The sequence below is a fragment of the Liolophura sinensis genome, chromosome 1 (assembly GCF_032854445.1).
Source record: "Liolophura sinensis isolate JHLJ2023 chromosome 1, CUHK_Ljap_v2, whole genome shotgun sequence".
NCBI classification, from domain to species: Eukaryota; Metazoa; Mollusca; class Polyplacophora; order Chitonida; family Chitonidae; genus Liolophura; species Liolophura sinensis.
The window spans coordinates 12,049,821-12,074,451 of NC_088295.1; the positions used below are offsets into that span (position 1 = coordinate 12,049,821).

The 24,631-nt window shown below is 39.7% G+C and overlaps 2 protein-coding genes across 3 annotated transcripts; both read right to left on the minus strand.

Moving 5' to 3' along the window:
* Positions 1–1,582: 1,582 nt before the first annotated feature.
* LOC135463358 (M protein, serotype 6-like) lies at positions 1,583–3,253 on the minus strand. The gene has a single exon (XM_064740652.1). The coding sequence runs from the start codon at positions 3,251–3,253 to the stop codon at positions 1,583–1,585; it is 1,671 nt and encodes a 556-aa protein (XP_064596722.1).
* A 5,767-nt stretch (positions 3,254–9,020) lies between these two features.
* On the minus strand, positions 9,021–18,811 carry LOC135471218 (uncharacterized). 2 transcript variants are annotated; one of them, XM_064750353.1, is made up of 5 exons: positions 18,361–18,811; positions 17,321–17,391; positions 16,316–16,373; positions 13,374–13,390; positions 9,021–9,621 (listed from the first exon to the last, which is right to left on the minus strand). In XM_064750353.1, exons 1-5 carry the CDS (start codon positions 18,721–18,723, stop codon positions 9,372–9,374), a joined length of 759 nt encoding a protein of 252 aa, XP_064606423.1. In that variant the 5' UTR covers positions 18,724–18,811; the 3' UTR covers positions 9,021–9,371. The 2 variants fall into 2 exon arrangements, with proteins under 2 accessions (XP_064606423.1, XP_064606415.1); XM_064750345.1 differs by having other exon boundaries at positions 13,338–13,390.
* Positions 18,812–24,631: the final 5,820 nt, after the last annotated feature.

Consider the following 24,631-nt stretch of genomic DNA (forward strand, 5'->3'; position numbering starts at 1 on the left):
GGATTCAGAGATACAGAAGATTGGTCTCAGCAGATTTGTCTCTTATTAGTGTTTTCGCAATGGGCTTCAGTGAAACAGGGTCTATCCAATGAGACACAGTCGTCATGTGTGGAAAACCAAGGTTGATACCCGGTCAAAACAAACAGTAAATTTGATGAACTGAAAAATACACAAGCATAATTCCACAGGAAAGTATCAAATTGTGGTGTTAAATTTTGAAAGAATAAACATGGTTTAACGCCACTTCGGCAATTGTGCCAACAGTTTATATGTTGATAATCCAAATATACCGGTACTCAGTCTATGTTATAAAAATATGTTCAATAAAAAAAAACGTGGAGGATATTGCTATAGCACTCTTTCTATTACGTAAGCTTTCCACGTCGACAGGTTTGTATCGCCAGAGTGCTTTTTAGGCTAATGAAAGAAAAATGCCCATTCTTTCGCATTCCAAAATTTCCATCGTATGTTTCATTACTTGATAAAATCATGCATAAACATTGCTGATTGACATGCTTGAGGGTTAAGTACTGAATACAGAATAATGTTCCAATTACACGATAGAGACCAGGAAACCGGACAGAGCGTTGGGGAAGCTTATGACCATCCGCAGGTTGTTGCCAGATCGCCGCGCGTACGAGCGTACGAGCTAAACGTGAACTCACAGCGACTGCACTCCTGCCATTGCATACATGTCATAGCAGGCTAACCACTCTTTTAGGGACAAAGGTTCACACGGGATATTCTTTCCAAATTTAAACGAAGACAAGCGAATTTCCTCTGCTGTGCTTGGTTTCGCCGGGGTGAAGTTGGTGACCATTAACAGCGACCTTTTACCACAGCGACCACTAACTTCTTGGGCGCCACTACACTATCAACATAAAGACTAGGGCTAAAAATAGAATGGTTTCTTTATGATTACCACGCAGGCATTGGTTTGATCGTATGGAGCGTATTTACCTACTGTGTGGAACAACTATAGGCCCCTGTCCATATCAAAGGATTCCGTCCTGATTTCGTACTTTATATACGGTACTTTCTTAGTTTTTTGGTGGTTTGTTTTAAATGTCGTTTTGGCAATTTTAACTTTGCGACTATTGACCTGAAACGTCCATTTTGGTTGACGGTTGGTATATGAATGGCTGTTTCGACACATAGATTCACATAAATGTTTTTCAACAAAAAAAATTATATATGTTATAATTACAACTTGGCTCAAAAAAGTAACGAAGTGCACATTTAATAAATACGTGGCCTTGAGTTTTTAATATTGACGTATCGACGTCTCTCTACCAAAGTACACTAAACAAAGACATACCACTGGAGACATAACTTATTAAACACTGAAAGTGAAAAAGTCTTTGTCGTCGACATTATTCGCTTAAAATTCGGTTGAAATATTCTTAAGTACGGCGTAAAAGACCAATCAAATAAATAAAAAAAAATAAATAAATAAACAGCTGGAAAGTGATTTAATCCCAAGACGTAAATATTATATCGACAGTGCTTGATCATAATACCAGGTATGTACCTCGGAATCACGTGTAATGAATGAACAGCTCTCCATAAAAACACATCCTATTCACCATCGTCTCTCCCTGCGTAGTTGTTGAAGATACTTCCTTCTGGTACTATAGTTCACTGTGCATGAGAAATGCATCTCGTTGGTTTTAGTCTCTGTCTTTATAGCGGGAAACGATCTTTTGCTCGGAGATAGCTTTTCTGTTTCTGACGGGATTTGACCATTGCCGGTTGGTGTCCAGGTCGATCCTTTGATAGGCCCAGATTCCACAACGTTGGGATGCACTTTGGTGTCCTTAGCCAACTCTTTGAACTCAACCATGTTTTCTTCATATATCGCTCTTTTTTTCAATTCCACTAGCTTCTCCTTCAGTTCCTCTCTATCAGACAAAAGATGTGTGCTTTCGAACTCCTTTTCCATGAGTAGTAATCTCAACTTTTTGTTTTCTTCCAAGATATTTTTGTAATTAACGTTGTTTTCCACTGACATCCCACCTTGTGATCGAGCCTGTAATTGACGCTTCGTCATCTCCTGGTCGTTTTCACATTGCTGAAGCCTTTTCTGCAGCTCGTTGGTCTCTGATCTTTCCTTATCTAGAACAAGCAGAATAGCCTGGTTGTGTTGTAAAAGTTTGTCAATTTGATTGTTGTAGTCAGTTATTCTCTCTAGAAGAGTTGTTGAGAACTCTTGTCCTTTGATAATGTCTGATCTTAGCTGACGAAGTTCCTTTTCTTGGGCTACCTTATCCGAATTCAGTTTATCTTTAGCAGCGTTAATCTGTGAAACTTTGTGTTTGTATTCAGTGACGCGTAACTTTTCTCTTCGATATTCCTCTCTTACACTTTCAAGTTCTTTCTGTACTTTTTCATTTTCAATTTTCGCCTTTTGAAGGCGATCTTGGTGTACACGACAGGTGTCTGATGATACCATTAACTTCTCTTTCTCAATCTCGGATCTTCTAACACTTTCCCGTAAATCTGATGCTTCCTGTTCAAGTTCACGAACACGCGATGACAATCTCGCATTCTCCCCTTCAAGAAATGATACTTGATCTGAGTGTTGCTTTTCTGTTTTTTTCACACGTGAATTTAAAGCGTCGATTTCTGTGTGTAAAGCACTCAGGTTTGATCCCATTGCACGCGTCTCAGATTGCATTCGCAAAGCATCCGCTTTCAGTTCCCTTTCGGTCCTGTCCTTTTCATTTATACGTTCAGTGCAGGTTTCCAAGTCCATTTGTGTAACCTGGAGTTTGTCTTCCAATACCCTGTTTTCTTCCGTCAGCCTTTTAATATTGTCATCTAGGCGTTTGTTTTCTTCCTCCAAACGGCTTTTATCCTCACACAACCTTGTTATATTGCTTTCTAATGTGGTTTTGCCTTGTTTCAACACTTCCAGCGCCTCTGTGGTCGCCTTTAGTTGCTTCTCCAATGGTCCGTTCCTGCTGACGTTTGCTGATAACAATTGAGGAGTCGTTGTCATGACTGTCTTGTGTTCACACAGCTGACCATAGAAACTATTCTCTGGTTTCACCTCATCACTCTTCTGTCCACCTGGTGTGTCTTTACCGTGTGTGGGTTCATTCCAGTCCACACATCTCTCACCTTGGGTGGCTATCACAGGTAAGTTCAGGGAAGGGTTAATGTCGCCTGGATCTTTATGGAATGTTCGTTGTCTAATCATCCTCCTGGAAGACTCTATGGTTCCTGAATGGTCAGCGTGAGCAGATGTCATTGTACGTAGAGCCGAAAACAGACGCTGTTTTCCATAAAACTAAATTATATTTGTGTAAAGGTGGTTCCCCTTTTATCTCCTGAGCTACAGTGGGTTACACTGCAAATAGCTGTTATTCTGGATCCGTCAGGCAAAGGTAAGACGTTCATTAAGAAACCACGAAAGATGAAAGCAACTGCAAGGGGTGTTCATGTATGAATGTGTCCATGTGTACAGGTGCAAGTATCACTACAGAGGCACAAAATACCGATAGGCGACTCACTTTGTGTCGGTAAGAAGTGCCTATCACAAACCATCACTCCAGAAACATGCCGTTAATGCTGTGAGGCACTACCTGTGGGAGTCCTATACACTTTGTTACCGTGAGTAAAGGTACACGTATGTTTCAGTATAGAAGCATGCCGCCCGTGATTCTGAACTGCGTTATGACGGTTCATCTTGTGTCCTTGCATTGTCCTGTGCACGTGAAGACAGTACAGGAAGCATTCATTCCATAACTATAACATGATATACAGTCGCCAGTAAACTTCGGGTCATTTGTATGCAGCTAAACATGTATGTCCATAACAAAGGCTACAGAGAGGAGAGTTGCAACTGTGACGAGTTCATGCATTGTTAGACACAAACCATTAGCCTACCTGTCTGGAACTGTCATAGCCAGTATTTCAGTTCCGCCACAAAACGCTTGGCCAAGTTTCAATAACCTTCAGCAATAAATCAAGACAACTTAGAGGCTGTGTATTTGAACAGTATGTGGTATTTGTTTGAAAGTCGGTTCAGTTTATAATGATCTGGCAGCGAGAGTGGCCAAGACGATAAGCCTGTACATTCGACCTTCATGTTCACACACCTTTCTTATCAACCTAAGTGAGTTGATTTGATTAAAATAGATCAATCACTTTGACGTTTAGGATAGTGACATTAAAGTACTGGGGCCGATTCCACAAAACCGGTTCTGACAAGTCAAAGTTTTGAAATATTATCTTAAATCTTATTTTTGGCCCACAGATATCAAAATTGTGTCCACCTCACTAATAATATCTAAAGACAAATGTGTCCAAATTTCAGTTCCAAAAACTTCCAGTTGCAAAAACTCAGCATTATAAAGCGGTTTTAAATATTTGACTTAAGTCAGAAATGGCTTTGTTGAATCGGCCCATATGAGCACCTCTTTCCCTTACACCAGTCCATTCAAGGGGGTATGAGTGGGTGGAAGCAACGCAGGTACATCATACACGTTATAACATTTAGTAAAATCGCACTGTTGCCATAAAACACAAGGGTATAATTGCGTAATGTACCCACAAACCAGAACAGTGTTACAATAGGGTAATCAACGTTTCGTCAGAGATCAGGAGGGTACTATAATGGGGTAATGTCACCACAGACGAGGATAGTATTATAATTGGGTAATTTCGCCAAACACAGGTCAGGAGCGTATTGAAACAGGGCTATGTCGCCACAGACCATGCAGGAGCGTATTAAAAGAGGGTAATCTCGTCACAGACCAGCAGGGTATTATAATACAGTAATCTTGTCACAGGCCAGCAGGGTATTATAATAGGGTTATGTCACCACAGATTAGAAAGGTATTATAATAGGGTTATGTCGTTACAGACCAGAAGGGTATTATAATATGGTTATGGCACCACAGATTAGAAGGGTATTATAATAAGGTACTGTCAGCACAAATGAGAAAGGGTATTATAATAGGGTACTGTCACCTCAAATGAGAGGGGTATTATAATAGGGTTATGTCACCACAGATTAGAAGGGTATTATAATAGGGTTACGTCGTCACAGACCAGAAGGGTACTAAAATAGGGTAATGTCACCACAGATCTGGAGGGTATTACAACAGGGTTATGTCACCACAGATCTGGAGGGTATTACAACAGGGTTATGTCACCACAGATTAGAAGGGTATTATAATAGGGTTATGTTGTCACAGACCAGAAGGGTATTAAAATAGGGTAATGTCACCACATATTAAAAGGGTATTACAACAGGATAATGTAGTCACAGACCAAGACGGCATTGTAATAAGAAAAAGTCTCCGCAAACCAGGAGAGAGGTACAATAAAAACAAATCTAATGAATTAAAATACGGGTTAAATTCATCAAAACGTCACGAATTAGTTTCACATTACACAAGGCGTACGACATTTGTTTATCGTACATTTGTCTGACGATATTTTGTACGTCACTTTACCGTACCATTGTCATATATGCCCGATTGTCGTATGACATCTTTGTGAAACCGGGCCCAGCATCATTCGCCCTCAAACCCACCTTGAAGAGCTCACAACTGAAGATTTTGGCACTCAGAATAAGGGTTCCCTTTGACTGGTGGAGCATCATGCATGTATGTCGTCTTTGGTATGGCGGTCTGCATGTGAGGTAACCCAATATTACTGAACGGGAACAAGTCCTGAATGCAAGAAAACATACTCTAAGAAGCAAGGAAATAACTGACTCTAATGGATATAAATCTACACTAAAAAAAATAATAATAATCTGTTAATTTGAACAGAAAGTATGTTGTCCTGAGTGATGCTAGAGTTTATTTTGTTATCATAACATAGCAAAATCATAATATCCTGTTAGTGTGGTACAATTTTTATCTTGAATTATTAGAATAAGTGTGCTATATTTAACCGAATAATCTCCTGGAATAACAGAATATATTCAAACAACATACTTTCTGTTAAATTTAAAGCCAATATTTTTATCAGTATCAGGTCCGGCACTGTCAATGTTATGAACACTGGCTTTTCAGCAAGCTCCTATTAATGTCAGACACTAGTGTCCATATCTGTAAACTAAAATCGTTGCGATCTTCATAAAAGAAACGGCCAATCTCATAGCACACTAGATACTAAACTTACGACGTGGTTTGAAATCATCAAACAATATACACGCATGTTGGGAATAAAATCTGTACAAGACGAGAATTAAAGGTAGCAGCGTGTGCCTATGCCATACTTGGGTTATAGAGTTAATGCGGTACATTATCTAGCGCAGTGCTGACTCGTTCCCAAGCCAGACCTGTCATTGCTCTCTTTTAACACAGAAGTACTACGTCACCAGTTTGCCCATAAGCGATAAATCGTCATCGAAAAGACAGGTCTGTTGGTAATAGACCAAACAGCATTGGCCAGAATTAAGTTAAAAGATTAACCGTTACAGTATCTGCATCTATAGAGATCCTTAATTGTTATTCTATGTTCACGGCCCAGTTGTAACGAAGCCCACTTAACATTACGAGCTCGTAATTCCATGTCGACGTAGCGTCTACATTGCTGGTTGCCGTGCTAGTATACCTGTTCGTTACGTTAAGAAGGCTTCGTAAAGTGGACCCCGATACAGTATAGTAATATTTAGTCTCCTAACTCAAATGATAGATTTATTTATTTCACCACAAGTGTTATTATACCGTCACTAACCGTTCATATAGTGCAGCTCTCCACCCGCCTCTTGTACCTTACCTGTTCCCAACATGTGAGTCTATATCATATTCATTTATTTATTTTATTTCATTGATGTTTTACGCCGTACTCAAGAATATTACACATATACGACGCCGGCCAGCATTATGATGGGAGGAAACCGGGCAGAGCACGGTGGACGCCCACTACCATCCGCAGGTTACAGACAGACCTTCCCACTTACGGCCGGAGTTTATATCATATATGGGGCAAATAAATCAATGTGTAGATGCTACAGTGCAATTCAGGCTGACGGATCGCTATAGCCTGAACTGACTGCTCAGCAAGGCTTAGAACAGTAATCTGGCAATGCATGGCTGTGCGACCCACTGCAAGTTTACCTCTACGTGCAGCCTTCGTCAAGCCTTTTGAGCAACCTATATGTACCTGTCGATTGGTGTTGAATCGCGCATTGGTATACTGAGTTAGTAGCACCATTTCATCTGTTCTCGTCAAATTTGTGAATAGAGATAATCGACTAAAGTTTTAAACGGACGGTGAGATAAAACTCATGTTTTCATGAGGACACCATTTATAGAGGCCCATCTCGTGCTGAACTTGTTGAGCGTTCTCATGGGAAACTTTATTTTACACTCCATTAGATGGTCTTTGAAAATAACCTTTTCTTAATAGTGTATTGTTTGGGCCCTCTGTAACTACGTGCTTTTGAGTCCATTTTCACCTTTATACTGTCCCATCTGATAATAGCGCATTGTTAAAGTTTGCTCTCTAGAGGCGCTCGTCAGCCTGTTTTTCCTCAGTTTTGATGAATTCACCACAGAGCAAGCCATGATTCTGTACAACGTGTGATTATAGGAACAGGCTACGATCAGTTCGCAAACCAAGGCGGGTAAAACTTGCATTTATACTGCCGTTACTTCGATCTAAAGTTCTCTTCAACTGCATGTAGTTTTCTTTCTGACGCAAAGTGGACTAAAATGTACTCCTCTCTTTAAGTCATTACATGTACCACTTTTAAAGAAAATTTCTCAAATGTATCCTACTTTGTAAATTTTTCAGCCATAAGTATAAATGCTTGAACTGGCGTGGCAAAAAAGGTGTCGATCAACCAATTTACCCATTGTATATCACGACTATACCAATCGTGCCTCAATTCAGACCCGTTTTATTGCAACTTGAAGCTTGCTTTGAAATTAAATGTTTTGTATCCCACGTACTTTATATTTCAAATTAAATGGAACGCAGGCTTTGACAACTCACTTCCCCACGTCTTCGTGAAAACAGCCTATTTCACTTTATTCATTTGTTGTTCAATTCCCTGAATCCCAAGGCAGCTGTCTGTTTTACTACCTATAAACGTCGACCCCGATGTTTTTTTTTACGTCAAACACTATGTTAGTTGCACCATCTTTCAGCATCAACTCAACTTTTCTTTGTGAATAAAATGCAAATACTGTATTTCACCTTTAAAATGCATTTTCAGAATGACCTAAAGGCCTTAACATTATAGGGTATCACAGTCGTGAGTTAATGTGACATTAAGGGAGCTATACCTTAACTACAATGCTGTCTTAATTCAATTTTAAGAATATTATACTTCATATACAATCAGCCAGAGCTGGTTTTGAAATCGATCATATACCTGATGTCACAAACACTGCAACCGCTCATGGCTGTGTATTCTTCAATGTCTATAACCAATTATGATATTTAAATTAGCAAATCCAAACACCATTATATCAAACATTCATTTTATTGTATGTAAAATATCTACTTTTATACAAAATGAACTTAATTGCAAATTTATTTCATGTACATTAATGACATCGGGTAGATGACAGCGAAAAGGTGACACCATAATAGGTTTAAGTTGAACGTGGACAAGAGGAGAATGTGCTCCAAGATGTAAAAACACTTCCTATCCTAGTAATTTCTCGCAAGAGATATTCATGTGTCATATTCACTGATTTTCGTATATATTCCAATAAAATCCATCCCTATATACAGTAATTATGAAAATACAATGAAAATAAAGGCAAGATTCTCAGTACACCATTATATACAACAGATACATGTACAGATAAAAGCATACAAAAACTTAAAACTAGTTGAAATCAATACTCTGGTGACTTTTGATCACATACATGTATTAATAAAGTGCAAAGTTTTGAAAATTATGGCCATTAAAATATGAATTAAAAAAACTAATGCATGATGTTCTTTATAATCACAAGGAATATACTGCCAGTTGGAAGGAGGATACAAAACTGTTTTTTTTGCACATGAAACCTGCTGGAGGTAAGCCTTGAAGAAATATAGCAGATAGGCCTACAGATGCAAACTAGTCTTCTGTAAAGACACTAAATTCAGGAAGTTATATTTGTTTTAGTTTCAGAGTCTCTCTTGGAATAGATGTCCATATCTTTTCTACGCTGACAAACAGGGTATTTGGCTAATGTGGGATGATGAAGATTGATACTATGTATTCTCTCACTGCACTCCTGCTTACAACAGGTTGTGAAAAATCTGCACACATCATCCTCTCTTACACATATACTTTCGAACTGAAGATCATCCCTACGAGAAGTGAAAGAGTTGAACATGATTTTATCTTGACTAACATAAAGTTGATAGCTGTTTGTATGATGATTGGATGATACGAGGCTTGATCATACTGAGCTATCATCCTCTGGAGGGTGGCCTCTGTGAGAACGAGGTGGCTGATCCTGCTGTATCACAACTCTGGACTTGTACTGACGAGGTCTACCAGGTATGACATCAGGGGGTCCTGCAGGCCGTGGCTCCCGGTGGCGTTGGCCATAGCCTGCCTGTGAGCTTCCATACTCACGACCATAGCCTTTGCTGCCATATTCATGGCCATACTCACGGCCATACTCACGGCCATAATCACCTTGTCCACTGTAACAGACAAGATATAATGAGAATAAGCATTCTAAATCAAAGAATATTGAACAAATTTAAAGTGGTTAATTGTCTTAGCAAGAATCTTTTTACTGGACAGAAATTTTTAAAGTCTCAAACAATTCTTCAGTTAAAAAATATTTCTGACATTTTTAAACAGGTGATGGAATTAGTAGTAAGACAATGTACATGTCCATATATTTCATCCACTGCTGTTGTATAGCCATGAACACAAATTCATGATTGATATGAGCAGTGGAGTGTATTAGAAATGATAATACGACACTAGGCACAGCAAGCATTTAGGCTAGTCATAGATGGCAGTTAGAAGTAAAGATCTGAGCAATAAGACATATTTTGAAGACCTAATACATACGCTGTACACTACCACCAAACAGGTCAATATGAACTATTAATGCTCTATTATACGACACAATGAAATTTCAGTGCATTTCCTTTCTCTCAAAAGGGTAACACACAGCCCCACCATGTAGGATAACATCCACATTACATGATCACTGAATCATTCAGGTTGCTTCAAGCAAATCGGGGCTGGGTAGAATGCGAACATGACTCAATGTTGAAAACCTAAAGCTAGACAATGGCATGGTGACACACAAGACTGAACTCAGAGCCTAGAACATCTGAGAAAGCCTAAAGCCAGACAAAGACATGGGGAGACACAAGACTGAACTCAGAGCCTAGAACATCTGAGAAAGCCTAAAGCCAGACAAAGACATGGGGAGACACAAGACTGAACTCAGAGCCTAGAACATCTGAGAAAGCCTAAAGCCAGACAAAGACATGGGGAGACACAAGACTGAGCTCAGAGCCTAGAACATCTGAGAAAGCCTAAAGCCAGACAAAGACATGGAGAGACACAAGACTGAACTCAGAGCCTCGAAGATCTGTATAAATCAAATACAACTCCCTCAAAAAAATCTGACATCGAGGGAAGAGGGTATTTCTAAGCAACATGGGGCACAAGTATTGTCTGAGTCTGAGTATTGGAGGTCAATCGTAAAGTCAATGTCAAATGCCAGACCACCCATTAAAGCAGGCATATTATGTCATATCATGTGAAAGCACATGACAACAAGCATGCTTAACACCCACTCAGCTGAAGCAGGTCCAAAACCATTTAATTAAGGAACACCCATCCATTTAGTAAACCATATCTCATCAAGGTAACATTCCATCCAGAGAAATCAAACTCTTCAAGCAAAACATCGTGCAGGAAACAATCACAGAGATCAAATCCCACCCAGGCTATAACTCATACAGGGTTCACTCGTGCAGTCAGGTCATATCTCATCAAGGTAACATTCCATCCAGAGAAAACCCACTCCAGTCACACAACACTCGGGGAACAGTCACTTATGGTACACTCAGGGAATGTCTGCTTTTATGTCAAATTGCTAAGGCAATACCTCATCTATGAAACTCCTAATCAAGTAACACCTCACACAGAGAAAGCCCGCTCATGTCACAACTGTCCTTGCCAAGTTAACACCACATCCATGGAACACCCTTTTAAGTCACACCTCACACATAGAAAGCCCACTCACAACTTGTCAAGTTAAGACCTCATCTATGGAACACTCACTCAAGTCACACCTCGCACAAAAAGCTCACTCATGTCACAACTTGCCATGGTAACACTTCATCCATGGAACAAACTAACAATCCAAGGTAACAACCCACATAAACGACATAAACAACCCACACCATCCCAATTTAATCAGGGAACAATAAATAGAGCCAGACCAAAACTCTTCATGGTCATGCCACATGTAAGGATAACTCAACCTCTCAATCAATTTTTGCCATATGACACCTTTATCAGATTTCACCCAGGTCACATTCTCTTCCGTTCTTGCTATCAAATACACCTTGACCACACCTTTTCTATCACATATTACCCATGCCAAGTCTTCCAAGGCTAACTACCACTAGTCAACAGGTGACAGTATATTTATACATTGCATCTTACAGAATGAGACAAGATTTCCAATATAGTTCTAGATGGATGGCATTTCTTATGTTATGAAATGGTCCCAGATAAGACAGTTCTCATGTTATAGCATGGCCAACAGATGACAGTTCTCATGTTACAGCATGGTTAGAGATATGACAGTTCTCATGTTACAGCGTGGCCAATAGATGACAGTTCTTGTGCTACACCATGATCAGAGAAATGACAGTTCTCATGTTACAGCATGGTCAAAGAGTTGTGAGTTCTCATGTTACAGCATGATCAGAAATATGACAGTTCTCATGTTAAAAGCTTGCTTGGTCAGAGATATGGCAGTTTTCATGTTACAGCAAGGTCAGAGAGATGACAGTTCTCATGTTACAGCATGATCAGAGATATGGCAGTTCTCATGTTACAGCATTGTCAGAGATATGACAGTTCTAATGTCCAAGAGCACGGTCCAAGAGGCCACAAATCTTGTGTTACAGCATGGTCAGAGAGATGACAGTTCTCATGTTACAGCATGGTCAGAGTGATGACAGTTCTCATGTTACAGCATGATCAGACAGATTAGGGATATGACAGTTCTCATGTTACAGCATGATCAGAGATATGGCAGTTCTCATGTTACAGCATGATCAGAGAAATGACAGTTCTCATGTTACAGCATGAACAGAGATGACAGTTCTCATGTTACAGCATGGTCAAAGAGATGACAGATCTCATGTTACAGCAATGTCAGAGAGATGACAGTTCCCATGTTACAGTATGATCAGAGAGATGACAGTTATCAGGTTACAGCATGAACAGAGAGATGACAGTTATCATGTTACAGCATGAACAGAGAGATGACAGTTCTCATATTACAACTTGGTCAGAGAGATAACAGTTCTCATGTTACAGCATGATCAAAGAGATAACAGTTCTCACGTTACAGCTTAATTAGAGGTATGATAGTTCTCATGTTATAGCATGGTCAGAGATATGACAGTTCTTGTGTTATTGCACAGCAAAAGAGATGGCAATTGGGATGAGCATGGAATAGATCTGCTTTATGGTTAGTAGGGGTTTAGAAAAGAGATTCAGCTCAGTCATAACACATGTAGTAGTTTTTCTCTCCAATGTTACACCAGCTAGCCCAAACTACAAACATGTATAAAGCTCAAGAGTGGCTTGATAAGACAGAGAGATTCAAAGCTTGCTACAATGCCAATTTCTGTCAACAGACCACAATCCAGCAGCCTATAGTCTTTCAGCCCAGCTGCATTTTAATAAGGCTGGGTTGTAGTATTGCAAAGGTTGTGTATCTCATACATATATAGGTCTGCAATCAGAAATCATTTGTGGTGATCAAAGTGAACAAGGTTGGAAAGCCTGCAGTTTAATAGCAACAATGTTTCGCTTGTGCTCTAATCAGAAATAAAAACTACTCAGTCTGTTGGAAGTCATTACACACCAGATATGTAATCACATGTATATATACATATATCAATATATATATCTATATTTATTACAGCACTAACAGAGTTGTTAACACAACACCACAAAAGCTCAGATCTGTTATAAATAATTCAGGAGCTAACTAGTGGCCCATTCAGATAACTGTGCAGGCCACAAAACATCTGGTTATATAGTACATAAGTGTATACATAAACAAGCTAGAGGTAAGTCATGCCTTCAGGACTTTATGAACAGAGAGTAAGAAAACCATGCTGAAGAGTGCTGAAGGAAGACTTACTTCTCTGGTGCATATCCTCTATTAGATTGACCATACCTGTGTGGATAGGATCTCTGCAATAGGAAAATAGGGTTACATAACTGGAATTACAATGCCACAGTATACCAGACAAAACTTGAAAACCATTTTAATAAAGGCAAAGAATGCTGTTGTGTGGGTAAAAAGCAAATTTTAAGACACATCAGCCTTTAGAATCACTCAAATTATGTCAAAAAGATTTATCATGTTCAAATATAGAAGATGTAGTTTTGACAGTAATATACTCTGACTACCTTGGCTGATCCTTAAATACAATAAGCATCTACTTACAGAAATCAATCAATGTATTAAGTACAACAAAAAAGGGTAACAATGGAAAAATGAATATGAAACCTATATGCAAGTGCTTATCAGCATTATATGTGCTACTTATCTGGAAAATCTGAGCAATAAATATTATTAATACACCTCAGCAAACTCTTACAATGTAAAATGTTTACGATATTTATATTACCATATACATGTATATATACTATTATATACTTATATAATATATGTACTAGATATTTATATACCAACAGCTCGCCTTAATATGAAAGACAGCACCTGACTAATGTTTATGTCCCCTGAAAGACTACCATTCAAAGTATCTTAAACCAGCATCAAATATTTTTTTTAGATTTTTTTCAACCCAGTAAAATTTTATTGAAACTTCATCTTGACACAGCTTCAGCATGTCTCCATTATCGAGAGCAAGGTAACATCACATTTACTCTAACTCTCTAACATTTAAGGTATTTTCTGTATAATAGTCTAAGCAGTTAAAAGTTGTGGACTTCGGCAATGAAGGCCCAAGTGATAAATATAGTTTTCTCGGAAGCTGGCCAGAGAATACCTCTTCCATTACGTGAATTGTTGATACATTAGGCCTACTATATCATTTACAAAGAGCTCTAGAAACCCTGTTTAAACAGCCTAGCTGCAGATGCTCGGCCGTGTATTCCTGGTTCAGGTTGTACCCTAAATAAATGTTTACAACATTACAATAGGATTGTTAGACAATCAATTCTGAAACAAATGGAAATTAATCTAAGCACCACTGAGGCTGATCTAGGTATTCAACTGTTGCTGGATTTAATGCATCAATTTTGTGTACGTGGCTTTCAAGATGAAAGCAGTGCTGACCTAGTTATCGCGGATGAAGAGAAAGAGAAAGCACCTCGGATCAAACAGGGCATTTCAATAATTTTATAAAAGAAAACAGAAAAACCATCCCTAATGTGCGAGACAAACGAAAAAGTAAATTTAAATTCTTCAGTTGTGATAAATTCAGAGAGAAGAAATTATATCATACAGCTTAATTAATTTCCAGCGATGTTCAGCAAGATGGGTTTTTTTGATTCCCATAAGCCTTAGGCATCCCTAATGAAAAATTCATTAGCACTCACTCTGATATTTGTTATTTGGAAACAGCTGACTAAACGCTAAAATCAATGATGTATTTGGGTAGATGAATGCAGTTTGGGCCACAACAGTATGCTACTGTCTGACACAACTTGTGACATCATCGATGAATATTACACGGCCTGTAAAACAACTGATTTTACGTCTGTGGTGGTTCCTAAGTGATACAGACCTGCCCCAAAAAACTTTATGAAATGGCCCTTCAGCTACATGTAACTAAATCATTGTAAAGGATCTCAAAACAATGTCTTATGCAGTAGTTCTGTGTTATATATGTCTCTTTATGGAGTGAATGAGTAAAGGCTACATAACAGCTTAGGGCATGTAGACTGTTTTTAGAAAGCCTGATTGTCCTGCTTTTAGTTGATTATATTTAAGCCAGGTGCTGTCTTGTCCTTTAAGCTAGTTTTTGAAACGATTAGCAATCTACATTTACTCCTCCTTCTGTTTACATGGTCTTGTTGAGAAAGCTTGAAGGTCTCGTAGATATATTATCTCTTACAATAATTGCATAAAATTAGAATTACAAGATTTCATTCCTTTGAAAGAGGAACAGGCAACTGTTTTCATTGTTATGCTTCACTTTGGACAGTGATATCCGTGTCATAGAAAAGTTGTGGGGCTTCACTTTGGATAGTGATATCGGTGTCAAGGAAAAGTTGTGGGCCTTAACTTTGTATAGTGATACTGGTGTAATGGAAAAGTTGTGGGCCTTCACTTTGGATAGCGATATCTGTATCATGGAAAGCTGTGCAAAACTTTGTGAGCTTGGTGTGTATAATTATGTCCCTTAACCTTGGTTCATTATTATATCAAACATAATGTTTTAGCCCTTGTGTGAGCCAGATGTGACATCTGTGATAAGGTTGTTGCCTCAGGCATAACGTTGAGGGGTAAGGGATAGGGTTGTGACAACAGGGATAAGGTTGTGGTATCAGGGATAGGGTCGTGACATCAGGGATAATCCTGTGCCCTTTGTGTGAGCTGGTTGTAATATCAGCAATAATGCTGTATCCCTTTTGTGAGCTGGTTGTAATATCAGTAATAATGCTGTGTCCCTTTTGTGAGCTGGTTGTAATATCAGGAATAATGCTGTGTCTCTTTTGTGAGCTAGTTGTAATATCAGCAATAATGCTGTGTCCCTTTTGTGAGCTGGTTGTAATATCAGGAATAATGCTGTGTCCCTTTTGTGAGCTGGTTGTAATATCAGAGGCGTTGTGCCTCTTGTATTATAACCGTGATAACCAAGCTAATTAATGCTTTGCCCCCTTTGAACTCTTTGAACAAGAATAATGTTGTCGACCTTGTGTGAGCAAGCTGTGCACCTGGGGATCTACGAATATTGTGAATGTAGAACTCATTTGTGATGTAAAAAACAACTTCATGCCACCACGCATTTAGAGGAACTCATTTTCTACCAGTGTATATGTCTCTGATTGGGTGTCTTGTGATATGAGTGTGTGCATTTTCTTTAGTGAGGTAGCTATGACAAGGGATGATATAGCTATGATCAGGGCATATCTTGTTAGACTCACCATCTGTCTAGGAGCTTTGGCAGTGACATGTGGGGTGGATCCAGTCTTGTACTCTTCTCTGGAATGGCAAATAAATTAAAATCTGACATTTCACTTTTCATTGTCAATACAAAAAATAAAACTTCCTTTAGTTGATTTATTCATAATTATATTTTTACTCATTTTTAATATGCTGTGTAGCTTAAAGGATACATGAAAAGGACCTATAAAACAAAGATTATCTGTCTATGCTAAATGAAGAAATTTATGCCCTGGAATTTTTGTTAAAAACATTTCATTTTTGGGGTGTTTTTATACTTGTTAATTACCGCTCTATATTATGCATATTTTTCTTCAACAGTTGGATTTTTTCAGAAATTACATCAACGTTGATCTTGCTCGGAACTTGGTGAAACCCCTGAAATGTCCTGAGCCCGGTGAACTGTGTTGCTACGGTGTGGGCAAGGTGACATGTACACAGATACTGCATGGCTTCTTCGGGCCAGCTTGTCACCCCCTCTGCACCCTTACATTAGCCCCCTTTTCGTCTATTCCCCACCGCTATTTGGCCAGACCGGTTTGGTCTGTCCCCCACAGAGTTCTATTTAAACAGAGGTCATTGTTGACGTCACCCCTGTAAGCTACTTAATTTCCAGACTCACTGCTGTGGCCTTAAGAAAGCTGTAGTTGGATGCAATTTTTAACTCACAAAGTGAAAGTTGAAAAATTTATTTGTACTGTTATATGTTATTACACATGATAATCTGCACGTTAAGAAATAAAACCTAAGAGCTTCATGTATCCTTTAATAAAGTCCACTTAAATTTTTAAAGCGCTATAGCAGTTTTTCAAAGTCAATTTTGACAATAAGACATTGTAAATATAAATGTTCTTATTGTCTTGGGGAAACTTAATCCTGATAATTTTCACCCATGTTCACGTAAAAACAAAATAGATAAGACCTGAAAGTAAACTTTTACCAGTGGACACATATACAGCATTATCATTAAGCAATTATCATCTCACCTGAGAATTTTCTCATGGGGTAATCGTGTAATGTGAACAACTTTAACACCATACTGTCCAAGTGGTTGAAACTACAAATGCAATGACAATGAGTAATGAGCACAATAGCCTTAATGTAACATTGTATTTATTTACTGCATAATACTAACATATTTCTCACTACTAATTACTTTAAAGGAGAAGAAAACTTAAATACATGACACTATAGGCTGAAAAGAGCACATTTGTTTCTATCTGATGCTGTCTAATTTTGCAATTTTTCCTCGCCATACACGCAAAGCCTGAATACGGCAAAGCTGGCATAAATCTCTTGAGTCTATGGTGTCCTCCATCTTTAACACCCTGTAATTTATGCTGAGGGTGTGTTGCCCCTCAGCCAATGAGAGTTGTTAAAACTGCTTGTTCATGTAAACTTGGAACCTACATCCAACATTTCGGTTTCCCGACCGTCAAGCAAAAAACACACTGTACTGTTCGCTACCTTCTGGGAAGAAGAGTTCTAATGAAAATGTACGAACTGCACTTCGGCGGTTTTCGCTGGCAATTCTCCTCCTAACACAAAACCCTTCAGGAATAGTTCTTAGGCAAAATGGAGTCGCCCACAGCGGATGTTGGCACAGACTTTATTCATAATTTATCAACTTGAGGTACATATTAGAATTTTTTTATGGCATGCACCTGTGAGGAAATGCATACTCTTTTAAATGGTATTTGACTGATATTTAAATTTTCTTCTCCTTTAATAATAAGAGCAACGCCCTAGTCATCAGGCATACACGTCTGTTTTGTTTTGTCTTACATGTTATCGTAAACATCTGTGTCACTGTAAGTAGGTCAAAGTTGAGAAGGCCAGGCGTTGACTCACTAATGTAATTAATACACCTGGCTCCATGCCCTCTGAAGTACTTCCACAAAATTTTGAAACCAACGAAGGATTCACATAGTGTACAATAATGTGAGAATACCTGTATACTGGAATGTATTCTGGAGAGAAAAAATGTAGTTTTGTACGTGTGACTCGCACTGCGTCACCTACTTACCCTAAGGTCTCTACGGTATTTATTAGATATCTGCTTGGCCCGGTTAAGAAAGTACGTAGCAGCACCAAAACTGAGAAGAAAGAAAATAATAAAAAGCGGTCCAACAAATCTTGTCCACACGCCCGTCAGGTAGAGATGTCTGTGACGCAGACTTATGACCAATATCCCAACAATACAACAAGCCAGACCCCAAATGTACAGAACCATGGCTATCCGAAAGGGCACTTTAGCGGGGCCCAGGTTGACAGCATTCAACCGATCCCTGATCAACGCCTGTAGGTACTCATGGTACGCCACCACAGTGTCTTCGTGACGCTGTTTCCGCCGACGTTGACGCTGTGGATGGGGGCGATGGCTGCTCATTGTGAAGAGGGAGTTATGTCAAACTTTTTCCAGTTACATCTCACTTCCTAACTAGGCCAAGCATTCCGCCATTAACGGCGTCTTTCACCTGAAAATTACCCAGTATGCTCTCTGTTATTTGTCATACCTGGAGGTATTCGCGCATGCGTACTTCCTGGGCACACCTGAATGTCATACCTGTATGGGTGTTTTTTTTCTGTCTCACCTGTGCTTACCTCCCCTGGAATGTCGCTCTGACTGTCCACAGCTTTGTAAATTCAATTGAATGTTCATTCTCTTAATCTTACACAGTATATAGAACTTGACAGTGGGGGTGTGACTGTGCACAGGATGTATAGCATAAATGTCATATATAAGCACAGAAGTTCGGTATTGATTAATATTAATTATACAATTGTATACAAATGTCTAAGTGTTACTTCACTCATATAAAATTGTTACGTATAACGTAAAAACCCAAGCATACATACAAAGTGTTACTAATTTGATTAATGTTTAACGCCACGTTCAGGACGTGTATCGCATATATATAAATCGGCTTTATGAATGTTTTTTTGAGAGGAAACCGAATTTGACCGATGCAGTTCAAAATGTTGTCACACACATAGGAAAAATGGCGATTTTATATGCTTTGTGAGGTAAAAACTTCCCACGACCCACAACTACTGTAGACCGCTTCAGGGGCCTAACAGTTCGAGCGTCCGCCTCGAAGTTTGGAGACTCCGCGATCAAACCCGGATCAAAAAATGGCACATTGCTACCTGGCTTGACGCTTGGCACTGACAGGTTAGAGGAAGGGAGCATGACTGGTGACAGCATAATATGACTAATGCAACAGGTTACATTCCGTGGCATAAAGTGACTAGATGGGGTAACGTGCTCAGTGTCTTCAGACTGATACTTCAGTAGTGAAGTACACACTTTATCAGCACCTTCTTATTTACTTTTACACAACCTGCACTTCTATTTTTTCTGTTCAGTGCAGTCGTTTCATACAGGATACATGCTGTTAACAAAGTTAACGCATTTGATTTATTCACTTATTGATCTACAGGTATTTACTTATTTGAATGCAGGATGTTTATCGCCATACTGAAGAATTTTTAAGTTATCTGACGGCTCTCAATGTAACCCGGGTCATAGATCTAGTGAACCTCTTCCGTGGAAGTAAATAATCAACGCCGACTCAAATCTCCAGGACATGCAGGAAATACCTGCAAGTAGGACTTTATTACATTAAACAAAATCTTAGGTGAAGCATCCCGTACAGTACGTCGGCCGGTCGGTGCGTGTAGACCAGGTGCTACAGTTATGCTTCCATAATTAACAACTTGACCTAATATAACAACAATATGTCACTGTTGATCTTCTATAATCATGATGCTGTACTTAATGTCATAACAGTATAGCGCTATCGATCGTCCATAGTTTACATTACGACTCGAATACATAATCATTTGCGTTTGTTACATTAACAAACGCTGTGTACTATTACACAACATATTTTAGGTGCGTTTACGTTACTGCTAGTCTTCCGTGGTTACAAAGTAATTTCATGAATACACTTAGGCCTATCCTTCACGTTTATGATATTAAATGATAACTGTCCACATGAATTTATCAGCGAACATATTTAAATTCGTGAAACAATTAACCTCGAACTCCATATATATGTTCGAAACGGGCCAAATTACATTCAAACTGCTCGACAAGGCTTGAATGAACATAACAAACTCAGACAGCTATATCTCCATCTGCTAACTGCAGGAAAACATTATTTTCATTACCGAATTAACTTTTAACTGACAAGTTTTTCTACAAAAGGCTAAATATAAACAATAATTAGAAAACGCGCCCCATAGCACACGATTTTTTGTGACGTAATTATATCGTCTGCATAAACGCTAACTTTAATTATATATCTAACGTTTCTTTGTATGAAATACATGCAACCCTTGACATACAAAGGCAAACTATGATCGTAGGGATGAGACTACATGAAATTTACAAAAGGATTCTCGTTCATATGTTGGCAAGGGAATCTGAAGACCCTCATGAACGACAGGTAGCTCAATCGGTTTCACCCGACATAGTAGGTCTACGGGTATTCCGTATCCTTCCATACTCGTCATATGTAAGTCGCATGTGACTGATTCTCGTTGGCCTTGTGTGATCAGCATCTTCATCATGATCAGCGCCAATATCTTGATCTTCTGGACAGACTTCCGCTTCCACAGGATCTGTGCCCTGTCAGATGGGAGTTGATTGTCTTGGAACAAATAGATTGTACTCCGTGTTGAGCGGAGTAAAAAACGCTGGAGTCACGACAGGCAGGAATTCAGGTTTATTTTGTCGTCGGACGTCTGGTCACTGGCTGGTATAAATTCTCGACGAGATTCTCTGTTTTGTTCTTTGCGTTTGATATCACTTGAGGTAACTGGCTCTTCAACCGGGAGTAAGTCACAACTCATGAGCAAGTTTCTGTGAACAACAGGACCCTTGCCATTTTCTGGTCTCACACGATAGACCAGACTGTCTTTGTTGATCTGTTTCTCCACTATGTCTAGTGGATTTCCGAAGTTTACCCGTTCCTCCTCGTTCCGACAGATTGCCTACGAGAACTCTATCCTCTGGGAACAACGTTGTGTTGTACGACAGATCTTGTTGTCGTACTGTTTCTTCTGTTTGGATGAAGACTGTGTAGCTGAGTCTGCTGCCGCCGTAAACACTTCTTCCATACCGTCTCTCCAGCTGGCAACGTATGCAGGATCAGGATGCTCTCCTGCTTGTTCTATGTTGAAGAGTATGTCACCCACTGTCTTTGGTAATTTGTTGTTCAGTTCCACAACTGCCTTGATGTTTTCTGTATCAGCACGATACCTTTCTTCTGAGATCACGTGACCCAAGTACTTGACCTCTCTTCGGAAGAAACTGCATTTTGAGGCTTTCAACTTGGAACCTGTTTCTTTGAGTCGACTCAAAGCCATCTTCACGTCCTTGAGATGCTGTTCACACGGCGGGCTGTAAACAATTACGTCATCAATGCATGGCAGAAAAATTGTCTCTCAGGCCTCCCTAACACTCATTCATGTGACGATGGAAGGCTGCTGGGGCGCTGGTTAAGCCGAATAGGATCCTTTCCCACTCGTAAAGGCCTCAAGGACTTATAGACGCTGTCAGATGTGGGCTGCTCTGTTTGACGAAACCTTGATGGTAGGCTTTGCCCTCGTCCAAGACGGTAAACCACGAGTTGTCGGCTAATGATTCAAGGGCATCCTGGATCCGGGGTAGGGGTTGTCTGTCTCTAATGGTCTTCGCATTCAATTGCCTGTAGTCGATGCAGAGATGTAAGTCCCCCCGATGTCTTTTGTACACAGACCAATGGCGAAGAGTAATTGGGTCTACTCTCGGTTGTTCACCATCTCTGGATCAGGTTCTGCAAGTAATGTTTAACATCCTGGTACAGTGGGCACGGTATCGAGCAGTATGTCTTCTGCACAGGTTCTGTCTCAATTTCATATAGACTATCAATGTCGTCGACCGTCTTCGTGAAAGTATCTGAGTCTTCATTGACCATGTGCAGCACTTTTTGCTTTTGTTCTTCATTTAGGTCAGTCTCTGACAGGTCAAACTCAGCTGTTTGAGACGTTTTCTGGTTGGAAGGTTTCTGATCTTCTTGGTCAATGCCAGTCTCAGCAACTGTCATCGGAGAAATGTCTGTCATTGTATTTAAATGGCAATTTCCGTACGTCCCAAAATCGGGATGTCATGGTTGGTACTGTTCTTGAAGACCACATCCACTTTAAGGTGCCTGCGAAATTCAACAATCGTCTCAGCCACGTCTACTCCATAGGCCAGTCATGAAGTGTCTGGCAGCTGTAGGTGAAGAATCATACCTTCTGTGCATTCACCAGGAAGGGCATTGCAGGATACCTTCGACATTATTTTAGCAGGTATGTTAAATCTCTTTCGTGGGCTTCTGACAATGCATGGTATGTCTACGCGATTGATCACACTGACCACCTGTTTGGCATGAAGTTTCTCACCATGGCGTCCGCCTTCCCAGTCAGCTTTTCAGTTTTTCCTACAATTCCTTGTGTAACAGACTCCTCTATGACGTTGAACCCAATCAGTGGAATTTCCATTCCTGGTTCCTCTGTTACCAACACATGTACTTTAAGGCAATCCTCAGGGTTTCCACCTATGAAACAGAATCCAACCTCCAGCAAACCAATTTATCCAATACTTGTGCCATTGGTTGCTTTAAGAGTTAATTCTTCGGGTATAAAATCCTCCAACTTCCTCAACATTCCACCGGGAAAATGACTTCTTTAACCAACCTGTGGCAGAATGCTAACTTGGCTCCCGGTGTCCCATAATGCATTGGTTTCAACATCATCAAATTTCCACTGTACATTATACTGCTTTCTAATTAGTCGGACCACCTCATGATTCTTGGTCGCAAACTTGACACTGCTATGAGGATCCCTCGTTGTATTACATACTTTCGCCTTTCTACAGGGTTGAGACTGGGACCGTTTGTACCCAGCTGCACCTAGTTTCCCTGGTTGTTGTTCTAATGATTCTGTTGCTGTTCAATTTCACGGGAGAAAACCTTGTTCAGCTCCGACAGAGGATCCTCGTCAGCAATTTCCTTACTTTCAAGATGAATCTTCATCACCTCACACACGACATCACGCAATCCGATAAGTACAGTTTGGCGCCAACACTTTTTCTTTCAGGTCCATTGCACGTATCATGAACGTCTGTTCATCCTCTTTGTCCCCTTGGATTGCTGAACAAAGTTCACGATACAGTTGTGTAGGCGACTTCTCTTTACAGTAAGCTTTGAGGATCCTTCTGAGTGATCCCAGATCACGTGGTGGTTTTGCCAAGAGGTAATTCTCCAACCCTAATCTTGGGGCAATGGCTCTGATGACACCCTGAATGATTTCCCTTTCCTACTATCCCTGCTGTATCCCCAATTCTCTTTGGTAGTTCGAACTCAGGAAAATAGGTTGATCCTTCTGAGACGAATCCTTGATCTGGTCAGCAATTTTGAATTCTTTCCTCCAGTTGTTAGGTAGAACTGTTGAGTTACCTGTACTATTTTCAACTGACATTTCCTTGGTAACCACTGGCGCGTTTTCACTGGGAAGATCAACTATGAGATTTTGTACCTAGCAGACACGTTGTACCACGGTCTTCCTTGGTCCTCTTTTGCCAAGAATTTGTCAAAGAGCTCACACAGTTGCTTCGCCAAGTTCCTTTTTGATGTCACCAGGAACCCCTAAACATTCAAGTAAATCCACTAGTTTAACCGACGCCAATGAATATAATGTCTTTCTCACCTGAAATTCAAATTCTACATTAGACACAATAAAATGTACGGGCATACAAATAAAAAATACAGGTATTCATTGAATCACATAAGTACAGACAAATCTTTTGATACCCGTTTACTTCTTCTATTATCAGTCTGTTGTGTCTCTTGTATGATTTTACAGAGAATACCATGAAAAGATGTATTCACACATCATCGAGACACACAGAAAATGTACAAGATTGACTTGGCTATCAATTTCAACGACATGAACAGTCACAGTCATCGTGATAAACTGTCATCAAAAAGATGGTAGAAAATGTCGAGGTGACAAAGTGTCACTTCTTAACCATCCTGCATGCACGAACACATTTCCTTCTCAAGTGATAACACACGCTTTAAATCTCTGGTACTTCTACCATACATAAAATCATATCAATGTCCACCAGTTGACCGCTTAGAAAAGTTCAAAGGAAGACAGATTTGCACACATATTATCTCACTGTCTCACTGACCGGAAACACATCACAGAGTCATATTCACTGTACAACGGGTGTACAGCTATGCTTTCATAATTAACAACTT